General features: G+C 46.1%; 1 protein-coding gene across 1 annotated transcript in view; it reads left to right on the forward strand.

The window, feature by feature from the left end:
- The window catches only part of LOC109896520 (NACHT domain- and WD repeat-containing protein 1), a 33,929-nt gene that overhangs the window by 13,508 nt on the left and 8,202 nt on the right, over window positions 1-12,219 (forward strand). Inside the window, exons 20-21 of the mRNA XM_020490776.2 lie at window positions 48-382; window positions 500-633. Of these exons, the coding sequence (XP_020346365.2) occupies window positions 48-382; window positions 500-633 (469 nt within the window). The remainder of the gene's footprint in view (window positions 1-47; window positions 383-499; window positions 634-12,219) is intronic.

The raw sequence follows: 12,219 nt of genomic DNA on the forward strand, positions 1-12,219 counted from the left end.
CTAGGTAAATGGCATGATGAATGCCTTTTCCTCTGGCTCTGCTCCAGGTCACACGTCCATAGTAACGGCCCTGACCAGGGGACAGAGGGGTCTGGTGGCAGCCACCTGCGATGGGGACGGCACCCTGAAGGTGTGGGACCTGGAACTGGGGCGCGCTGTGAGGACTCTGGAGGGGGTGGGGGGCGTGGTGGGCGACTCCCTCACTCTCTGTCTGGAGGACAGGGTCCTGGTGGTTCGCATGGGACAGAGTCTGCAGGTCAGAGAGGTGGATTCTGGGAAAGTGATCTACTCCGAGAGTGACTCTCTGGACGTTCCTGTGGTAACAACCACGTGTGACGGACAGCTGCTGGTAGCCTTCTATGATGGAAGTCATCTGGTGAAGGTATTGCAACAGTCCGATATATTATCACGTCAGCATAAGCAACATAAACGCTAATTGTTTATGTTCAGGGCCATGGTGATTAATTGACCTCTCTGTGACCTCTCTGTGACCTCTCAGGTGTTCGACCTGGTCTCGTCCTGCTCTCTACTGTGCTGTGTCAACATTACCCTGGACTGTGACCCCATCCATAAAGACCATTCCGTACTGGTCTCCCACAACTCCATCAAAGACTATGTCCTTTTCGCCTACAGGTCAGAGTTTAGTCCTTGATTCAGATCCCTGATAGTCCGTGACAACAGCTAGTCCATGACAACAGCTAGTCCGTGACAACAGCTAGTCCGTGACAACAGCTAGTCCATGACAACAGCTAGTCCGTGACAACAGCTAGTACGTGACAACAGCTAGTCCGTGACAACAGCTAGTAAGTGACAACAGCTAGTACGTGACAACAGCTAGTCCGTAACAACAGCTAGTCCATGACAACAGCTAGTCCATGACAACAGCTAGTCCGTAACAACAGCTAGTCCGTGACAACAGCTAGTCCGTGACAACAGCTAGTCCGTAACAACAGCTAGTCCGTGACAACAGCTAGTCCGTAACAACAGCTAGTCCGTGACCACAGCTAGTACGTGACTGGTTCACACAAAAACTGTAAACATGAAACAAACCAATCACACACAGGGATTATTATACACAGGGATTATTATACACAGGGATTATTATACACAGGGATTATTATACACAGGGATTATTATACACAGGGATTATTATACACAGGGATTATTATACACATAGGGAGATTCAAGGACATTGAGACTCAGTGTTTTACTCGCAACCTTGAATATTGAAGAAAAAAAATTCCATGGTCGATAGAGTAAACAATATATAGGTTTTTCTTCACGTTATTCATGATATTTTGTTTGCTTTCCGTCTTTCTTATTCATTTTCGTTTATTTTGCATTGGGGCTAATGGTGATTGGTCTCTTAGTGCGATAGAGTAATAACCAATTAGTGACAGGTGTCACTTCTCCTGGTCTGGCTCTTAAATAATATCACATGCCCTCATTGTTAACACGCTGTGAAATCAGGCGAGCGTAGTACCTTGACAGATTTCACGGGTCCGGTTTGAAAACACTGTTGAATTATTCAAACAGACTACTTCTCAGGTGCCTATTAAAATGTAATCCTGTATATTAGGAGAAGCTTTTCACACATAAGCCCCTGTCGAATAGACGGATAACGTTGGACACCAGGATATGTGTACATGACACATACGATACATTTTCCAGGCAGTGTTAAAATCTTCATCTTATTTCATGACTAATGATTAAATGGGAGGATGGAGGAGGATGTCGTGGATAATGTGATTGGCTGGTGGAATCCATCCTCTCACACCTGAGTGGTGTAAATGTAAAAGGAATGACAAATTGGGTCGTTGAGGGTAGTTAGTAATACAAGCTGTCTGTGGGATGGTTGCAGTATAATGCATTGGGCTTCGGTTTCTGGTGATTACCATCTATATAACCTGCTGCACTGCTGCTTGGATTTCACCTGGCGACCTGTTCACCGTCTGCCCTGGCCTGCCCCCCCCCCCCTCCCCCCCTTCCCCTCCCCCCCTTCCCTTCCTCTCTCCCCCGAGCGTTCTACCGCACACATGCACTGTTGGGGCGAGTGACTGAACTTACAATTTGCCAGCCCCAAGTCGTTATGTACAGTTGAGGTCGGAAGTTTACATACACCTTTAGCTAAATACATTTAAAATCTTTTAATTTAAAAAATTTTTTTTTTTTACAATTCCTGACATTTAATCCTAGTAAAAATTCCCATGTCTTAGGTTAGTTAGTCACCACTTTATTTTAAGAATGTGAAATGTCAGAATAATAGTAGAGATAATTATTATTTATTTCAGCTTGTATTTCTTTCATCACATTCCCAGTGGGTCAGAAGTTTACATACACTCAGTTAGTATTTGGTAGCATTGCCTTTAAATGGTTTAACTTGGGTCAAACGTTTTGGGTAGCCTTCCACAAGCTTCACACAATAAATTGGATGAATTTTGTCCCATTCCTCCTGACAGAGCTGGTGTAACTGAGTCAGGTTTATAGGCCTCCTTGCTCGCACATGCTTTTTCAGTTCTGCCCACAAATGTTCTATAGGATTGAGATCAGGGCTTTGTGATGGCCACTCTAATACCTTGACTTTGTTGTCTTTAAGCCATTTTGACACAACTTTGGAAGTATTCTTGGAGTCATTGTCCATTTGGAAGGCCCATTTGCGACCAAGCTTTAACTTCCTGACTGATGTCTTGAGATGTTTCTTCAATATATCGACATAATTTTCCTACCTCATGATGCCATCTATTTTGTGAAGTGCACCAGTCCCTCCTGCAGCAAAGCACCCCCACAACATGATGCTGCCACCCCCGTGCTTCACGGTTGGGATGGTGTTCTTTGGCTTGTAAGTCTCCCCCTTTTTCCTCCAAACGTAATGATGGTCATTATGGCCAAACAGTTCTATTTTTGTTTCATCAGACCAGATGACATTTCTACAAAAAGTATGATCTTTGTCCCCATGTGCAGTTGCAAACCGTAGTCTGGCTTTTTATGGTGGTTTTGGAGCAGTGGCTTCTTCCTTGCTGAGCGGCCTTTCAGGTAATGTTCATATAGGACTCGTTTTACTGTGGATATAGATACTTTTGTACATGTTTCCTCCAGCATCTTCACAATGTCTTTTGCTGTTGTTCTGGGATTGATTTGCACTTTTCACACCAAAGTACGTTCATCTCTAGGAGACAGAACGCGTCTCCTTCCTGAGCGGTATGACGGCTGCGTGGTCCCATGGTGTTTATACTTACGTACTATTGTTTGTACAGATGAACGTGGTTCCTTCAGGCATTTGGAAATTGCTCCCAAGGGTGAATCAGCCTTGTGGAAGACTACAATTTTTTTCTGAGGTCATGGCTGATTTCTTTTGATTTCCCCATGATGTCAAGCAAAGAGGCACTGAGTTTGAAGGTAGGCCTTGAAATACATCCACAGGTACACCTCCAATTTACTCAAATTATGTCAATTAGCCTATCAGAAGCTTCTAAAGCCATGACATCATTTTCTGGAATTTTCCAAGCTGTTTAAAGGCACAGTCAACTTAGTGTATGTAAACTTCTGACCCACTGGAATTGTGATACAGTGAATTATAAGTGAAATAATCTGTCTGTGAAAAATGACTTGTGTCATGCACAAAGTAGATGTCCTAACCGACTTGCCAAAACTATAGTTTGTTAACAAGAAATGTGTGGAGTGGTTGAAAAACAAGTATTAATGACTCCAACCTAAGTGGATGTAAACTTCAGACTTCAACTGTAGATTTCTTTCTTGTGCATTTTGATATTTGCCTCATGACTCCTGAATGCTTTGTTGACTACGATCTTTCTTGACCCAACCGTGGGACAGACTATGTTTGTTCCCAGACACGGGACTCTGACTCTCTACTGGTTACACAGACTCTTGGCCTCCCATCCTATTCTAACCACCTCTCGCCGGCTTTGTATTCATGTTACCTGATGAAATCGCTGTACAATATGATCTTGTTTCTATCTGACGCACATTCAGATGTCATAAATCAGCAGAGCTCTCCCTGTTCTATGCTGTGATTTGATTGTCCTGTCACAGGTTAGAGGTCATCATGGAGTGTTATACCTGAGGGTGCCACTGGAGGGCACCCTTATGTTTCTAGTGTCCAGGTGAGCCTGATTGGGTTTACCTAGTTTAGGACTATTTAGGTTCCTCTATGGAACTGGGCCGGTTGCTCAGGTCTCTTGTCTTGTCTTGTGTTGTGTGCTCATGTGCACTTGCTTTGTTGTTTTTCCTGTGAATACTTCTGTTATGTTCTGTTAATTACTGATGTCCCCTTTAAGGATGGAGCACCTTTGGTCATGCGCAGTGTTCTATGTTATTCTGGTACTAACTCGTTTGAGTAAATGTGAAGCTCCAGTTCAATTGCTTGTATTCAGAGTCTTTCTTATTACATAAATAAGTACTAAGTGTTAAGACATTACAATGGCGACGAGGATGATTACCTGCAGTGTGCATCACGAATACAGATGGAGCTCGTAGGAAGAGAGGAGGATTTTGACCCTGTAGCACAACAGCTAACAAGCAGTGAAGATGAGGGGAGAGCTGACGAGAACGAGGCGGCAGATCAAAGACCCGTGGAGCCGGAGGTAAAGAGAATGGCTAGCGTCGGGAAAATAGATGTGTTTGATGACACGCAAGATAACTGGGCAACTTACATTGAACGACTGGAACCTGTACTTCATTGCAAATGACATTGCTGATAACAAGACAGTGCCAGCGTTGTTGAGTTTAACTGGCCCAAAAACATACAGCTTTCTAAGAGATCTGACTGCCCCTCTGAAGCCCTCCAATAAAACATTCACAGAGATTGTGGAGATATTGCAAAATCTCCTATCACCTAAACCACTCCTCATCGCGGAACGTTTTTGGTTCCACAAGATAGATCAGAATGAGGGGGAGGGTGTTAGTACATATGTAGCAGAGTTGAAGAAACTGTCGGAACATTGCCAGTTTGGAGAGAACCTAAATGACACATTAAGGGATAGATTTGTTTGTGGACTGAAACATGAACACATTCAGAAACGTTGGCTCACAGAATCAGATCTCATGTTTGCAAAGTCTGTTGAATTTGCTGTGACAATGGAAATCGTGACTAAAGATGCAGTTGAGTTGCAAAGTAAAAGAATTACTGACCTTTCACAAACTTCTCTGCATAAGTTTTCATGCAGCCGACAGCGCCCCCATGTGGCCGAAAAATGCAACAGATGTGACAGAGATGGTCACAGAACAGAGGACTGCCGTTTTAAAGATGAAATTTGTCACAAATGCAGTAGAAGGGGGCACATTCAAAGAGCATGCAGAGCAAAATTCAGTCACAACAGGAAAACTGAGAAAATGAAAGGGTCTGTGAATGCACTAGCAGAGAACAGTGGCAGTGATTCAGATGAACGATTAATTGGTACAATGGAGTTAAACACAGTGACTTCTTCCAGCAGTAGCATAATATGGGTGACACCAGATATCGAAGGCAAACCCCTCAAAATGGAGCTGGACACAGGATCTGCAGTGTCTATAATTTCCACTACCGTCTACAATGAGCACTTCAAGGCTATCAAGCTGAAGAACACAAATGTGTTGCTGAAGACATACTCAGGAGAGAGATTGAGCCCAATGGGGACGTTGCAGATCAGAGTGCATTATGGGGGGCAAACACAGCAGTTACAGCTGTATGTGGTGCCTGGAACTGCCCCCCCCATTATTTGGCAGGGAATGGCTTTAAAAAATAAAGCTGAACTGGTGTGACTTGAAAATGCTCCACACATTCCAGTCCAAAGAGAAAGGCACAGACCAAACACTGGAACACTTGCGGAAGGAATACAACACAGTTTTCAGTGATCAGATGGGAACAGTAAAAGGCTTCACAGCAAAACTTGTACTGAGAGATGATGCAACCCCCAAATTCTGCAAAGCCAGATCTGTTCCATACTCCCTGAGACCAAAGGTGGAAGCGGAAATCAATCGCTTGCAGGATACAGGGATCCTGACGAAAATGGACAGAAGCGAATGGGCCACACCCATAGTTCCTATTGTGAAGAAAGACGGTTCTGTTAGAAAGTGTGGGGACTTCAAGGTAACTGTGAATTCAATGTTGCATGTGGACCATTACCCCCTACCACGTCTGGATGACATCTTTGCTGCACTAGCTGGTGGGAAACACTTCAGTAAAATCGATCTGAAACAGGCTTACCTGCAGCTACCGGTTGAAGAGAGTTCCAAACAGTACCTGACAATAAACACACACAAAGGTCTATACAGGTATAACCGCCTGGTTTTTGGCATTGCATCGTCCCCAGCCATTTGGCAACGAACTATTGACCAGATTTTGCAAGGAATCCCAGGAACCCAATGTATCCTGGATGACATGATCATAACAGGACGCACCGACAAAGAGCACCTGGCTAACCTGGAAGAGGTCCTGAAAAGACTGAAAGAGTATGGTCTACAGGCAAACTTACAGAAGTGTGAGTTCTTCAAAGACAGGATTGTCTTCTGTGGACATGAAATTGACTGCAATGGATTGCACAAAACACAGGACAAAACCGAGGCAGTGGTACAGGCACCACGACCACAAAATATCACAGACGTGAGATCTTTCACGGGACTGATCAATTACTACAGAAGATTCCTTCCAAACCTTTCAGCAGTACTCCAGCCTCTAAATCAGCTCTGGAAAAGAATAGGACATGGTGGTGGACAGAGCAGTGTGAAAATGCATTTCTGGAGGCAAAACGGCTCATAACATCTGAACAGGTCCTGATGCATTACGACCCTGAAATGCCAGTGAAGTTGGCTTGTGATGCATCCCCTTATGGCTTAGGGGCCGTCCTTTCACACACACACTGAAAGATGGGTCAGAGAGGCCAGTTACATTCGCGTCACGAACATTGAATGATGCAGAGAAGAACTACTCACAAATCAACAAAGAAGCACTGGCACTAGTGTGGGGCGTCAAGAAATTCCACCCATACCTATATGTCAAGCGTTTCACACTGGTTACAGATCATCAGCCGTTGCTTTCCACTTTCAGTCCAAAGAAAGGCATTCCGGCAATGACAGCAGCCAGGTTACAGCGATATGCCCTGTTCCTTGCCAGTCATATGTATGACATTGAGTTTAAGCCGTCATCCCTCCACACAAATGCAGATGGATTATCCAGACTGCTGTGTACAAGAGAAAGACAAAGGAGGGTGGATGCAGTGGACATGTTCCATACCACTCAGCTCGAGCCACTACCAGTCACAAGCACAGTTATCAAACAGGAGACAAGGAAAGATGTGACCTTGTCAAAAGTGTACACCTACACCATGTCAGGATGGCCAGCTACAGGCAGAAAGGAGCTGACTCCGTATTTCCAGCGGAGAAACTAAATTACAACGTACCAAGGATGTTTGATGTGGGGAATGAGAGTCATGATACCCCAGAAATGCCAACATCAGGTTTTTGCAGCAACTACATGAAGGTCATGTTGGAATTGTCAAAATGAAGCTGCTCGCAGGGAGCCACTTCTGGTGGCCAGGTCTGGACCAACAGATAGAAAATATGGTAAAGAACTGTAGCGGATGTTTGGAAACCCTCCACATGCCTGCTCCTGTCCCAGTCCACCCATGAGAATGGCCCACAGAGCCATGGCAGGGAATTCATGTGGACTACGCTGGTCCCTTTGAAAAGCACATGTTTCTGGTTATAGTTGATGCCCATTCCAAATGGCCAGAGGTGTTTTGCACTGACTCCTCCACCTCAGCTCAGACGATAGAGTGTCTCAGAACAACGTTTGCACGCTTTGGTTTGCCGCTGCAGCTGGTAAGTGACAACGCGCAAGCTTTTGTAAGTGACGAGTTTACAAGATTCATGTCAGTAAATGGAATCAAACACTCAACCTCAGCTCCGTACCACCCTGCCACCAATGGGTTGGCAGAACGCTTTGTGCAAACCCTAAAGCAAGGACTCCGTGCAGCAAAACGAGACGAAGGGACTTTGCAAACAAAACTGGCCAAGTTCCTGGCCTCCTACCGAAACACCCCACATGCCACGACAAATGAAAGCCCAGCCGCACTGATGTTCGGGAGGCCTCTCCGCACACAGCTGGACATCATGAAGCCAAACAGGCGTAATGAAGTGCTGAACAAACAAGCCAAGATGCTCTCCGGTGGCCGGGAGCGCCATCTCCAAACAGGACAGGAAGTGATGGTGCAAGACTACAGAAGAGGAGAGAAATGGACAAGAGGGACCGTACACACACAAACGGGACCCAGAACTTACCAGGTTCAAGTGAGCCCAGACATAATGTGGCGGTGTCACATTAACCAAATGCATTCCATGGAAAACAGCACAACAATCGAGAGAGAACAGGCACAGAGAGATCCTGAGAGTGACACACAGGGAACTGTAGAGGACAGTGGGGCAGTAAAGAGACCCCAGGCTGAAAGAAGGGAACGTGTTGATGAAGGTGCTGCTATAGCAGAAGCTATAATGGAACAAGCACACACTGAGGATGTTCAGGAGCCTCCAGACAATCCGAGGCGCTGCCCAGAACGAAGGCACCATCCACCAGACAGACACTGAGGATGTTCAGGAGCCTCCAGACAATCTGAGGCGCTACCCAGAACGAAGGCACCGTCCACCAGACAGACACTGAGGATGTTCAGGAGCCTCCAGACAATCCGAGGCGCTACCCAGAACGAAGGCACCGTCCACCAGACAGACACTGAGGACGTTCAGGAGCCTCCAGACAATCTGAGGCGCTACCCAGAACGAAGACACCGTCCACCAGACAGACACTGAGGATGTTCAGGAGCCTCCAGACAATCCGAGGCGCTACCCAGAACGAAGGCACCGTCCACCAGACAGACACTGAGGACGTTCAGGAGCCTCCAGCCAATCTGAGGCGCTACCCAGAACGAAGGCACCTTCCACCAGACAGACACTGAGGACGTTCAGGAGCCTCCAGCCAATCCTATGCGCTACCCAGAACGAAGACACCGTCCACCAGACAGACACTGAGGATGTTTAGGAGCCTCCAGACAATCTGAGGCGCTACCCAGAACGAAGACACCGTCCACCAGACAGACTCTGAGGATGTTCAGGAGCCTCCAGCCAATCTGAGGCGCTACCCAGAACGAAGACACCGTCCACCAGACAGACACTGAGGATGTTCAGGAGCCTCCAGACAATCCGAGGCGCTACCCAGAACGAAGACACCGTCCACCAGACAGACACTGAGGATGTTCAGGAGCCTCCAGCCAATCTGAGGCGCTACCCAGAACGAAGGCACCGTCCACCAGACAGACACTGAGGACGTTCAGGAGCCTCCAGCCAATCTGAGGCGCTACCCAGAACGAAGGCACCGTCCACCAGACAGACACTGAGGACGTTCAGGAGCCTCCAGCCAATCTGAGGCGCTACCCAGAACGAAGACACCGTCCACCAGACAGACACTGAGGACGTTCAGGAGCCTCCAGCCAATCTGAGGCGCTACCCAGAACGAAGACACCGTCCACCAGACAGACACTGAGGATGTTCAGGAGCCTCCAGACAATCCGAGGCGCTACCCAGAACGAAGGCACCGTCCACCAGACAGACACTGAGGACGTTCAGGAGCCTCCAGCCAATCTGAGGCGCTACCCAGAACGAAGGCACCTTCCACCAGACAGACACTGAGGACGTTCAGGAGCCTCCAGCCAATCCTATGCGCTACCCAGAACGAAGACACCGTCCACCAGACAGACACTGAGGACGTTCAGGAGCCTCCAGCCAATCTGAGGCGCTACCCAGAACGAAGGCACCTTCCACCAGACAGACACTGAGGACGTTCAGGAGCCTCCAGCCAATCCTATGCGCTACCCAGAACGAAGACACCGTCCACCAGACAGACACTGAGGACGTTCAGGAGCCTCCAGCCAATCTGAGGCGCTACCCAGAACGAAGACACCGTCCACCAGACAGACTAGACTTATAAACAAACAAACAAAAACTAACTGTTCAGATTAAAAGATGCAAAATAACTTCAACAAGTTCTGGGAAATGTTTCAGTTGTGGTTTGGTAAAAGTAACTCTGATTGTATAAGAGAAGGAATGTTATGTTCTGTTAATTACTGATGTCCCCTTTAAGGATGGAGCACCCTTGGTCATGCGCAGTGTTCTATGTTATTCTGGTACTAACTCGTTTCAGTAAATGTGAAGCTCCAGTTCAATTGCTTGTATTCAGAGTCTTTCTTATTACAGAAATAAGTACTAAGCGTTAAGACACTACAACTTCAGTAAACATTCTGCATTTGCCCTCACCTCTGCCTGCTGCGTTTCTCTGCACCTGGGTCTGAGTTCGTACTAGAGTTATTGTCACAGTTCACAGCTCCAATCCAGACGTGTTGGTCATTACTGAGACGTGGTTAAGGAAGAGTGTTATGAACACTGATGTGAACCTTTCTGGTTGATAACCTTTTTCGGCAAGACAGATCTTCCAAAGGTGGGGGAGTGGCAATCTTTACCAAGGATCACCTTCCGTGTTCGGTTGTCTCCACCAAGTCTGTCCATAAACAATTTGATTTGTTGGTTTTAAGTATTCAACTTTCAAATAACTCTTTGTTGACTGTTGCTGGGTGACTGTTGCTGGGTGACTGTTGCTGAGTGACTGTTGCTGGGTGACTGTTGCTGGGTGACTGTTGCCGGGTAACTGTTGCCGGGTGACTGTTGCTGGGTGACTGTTGCCGGGTGCCTGTTGCCGGGTGACTGTTGCCGGGTGACTGTTGCTGGGTGACTGTTGCTGGGTGCTATCGTCCTCCATCATCACCGGCCTGTACCATACCTGCCCTAAACTCTCTCCTGGCCCCCTATACCAAGTCTGAATTTGTCTTGCTTGGTGACCTAAACTGGGACATGATTAAACCACCTGACCAAGTGAAATGGGACTCCCTAAATCTTTATCAGATTGTTACCAATCCCCCAAGGTATGACTCTAAAACACCTAGACAAGGCTACTCTTCTTGATGTTATCATCACAGATAATCCTGATAGGTATCAGTCTGGTGTTTTCTGTAATGACCTTAGTGATCACTGTTTTACAGCCTGTGTTCGTAATGGCTGCTCAGTGAAATGACCTGTCCTCATATTCACTTGCTAAAAAATGAAGAAAAAAAAGCCTTCCTTCATGAACTGGCCTGTAAATTGATGTAGAATCAGCTTGATCTCCTCTGTCGAAGACGCTTGGACCTTCTTTTGGACATAATTTATAGATCAGCAGGTAAGGGTGCTCTCGAGCGGCTAGATGTTCTTTACCATTCGGCCATCAGATTTGCCACCAATGCTCCTTGTAGGACACATCACTGCACTCTATACTCCTCTGTAAACTGGTCATCTAAGTAAACCCGTCGCAAGTCCCACTGGTTGATGCTTATTTATAAAACCCTCTTAGGCCTCACTCCCCCCTATCTGAGATATCTACTGCAGCCCTCATTCTCCACATACAACACTTGTTCTGCCAGTCACATTCTGTTAAAGGTCCCCAAAGCACACACATCCCTGGGTCGCTCCTCTTTTCAGTTCGCTGCAGCTAGCGACTGGAATGAGCTGCAACAAACACTCAAACTGGACAGTTTTATCTCAATCTCTTCATTCAAGGACTTAATCATGGACACTCTTACAGACAGTTGTGGCTGTTTTACATGATGTATTGTTGTCTCTACCTTCTTGCCCTTTGTGCTGTTGTCTGTGCCCAATAATGTTTGTACCATGTTTTGTGCTGCTATCATTTTGTTTGCTACCATGTTGTTGTCATGTTGTGTTGATACCATGCTGTGTTGTCATGTGTTGCAGCCTTGCTATGTTGTCTTAGGTCTCTCTTTATGTAGTGTTGTCTCTCTTGCCGTGATGTGTGTTTTGTCCTATATTTACATGTTGCATGAGGTCTTTTGCCTTTTGGTAGGCCGTCATTGTAACTAAGAATTTGTTCTTAACTGACTCGCCTAGTTAAATAAAGGTTAAATAAAATAAATATATGGCAGGTTGCTGTAACAGGGAAAGAGTTTGACAGCTGTGTGTGCAGACCACATTTTAATTACAATGCTTCCAAATATTATTTTAGAAATACTATTTTAATTAAATACAAAGATCTAACAAATGTATGTATTTCAATATAGGTATTTGAGTACTTGAGAATTCAGAGGTCCATATGTAGTCATGACTAACTCTACAAAGCTACCGCTGTGTTCT

Source organism: Oncorhynchus kisutch, linkage group LG9 (genome assembly GCF_002021735.2).
Source record: "Oncorhynchus kisutch isolate 150728-3 linkage group LG9, Okis_V2, whole genome shotgun sequence".
NCBI classification, from domain to species: domain Eukaryota; kingdom Metazoa; phylum Chordata; class Actinopteri; order Salmoniformes; family Salmonidae; genus Oncorhynchus; species Oncorhynchus kisutch.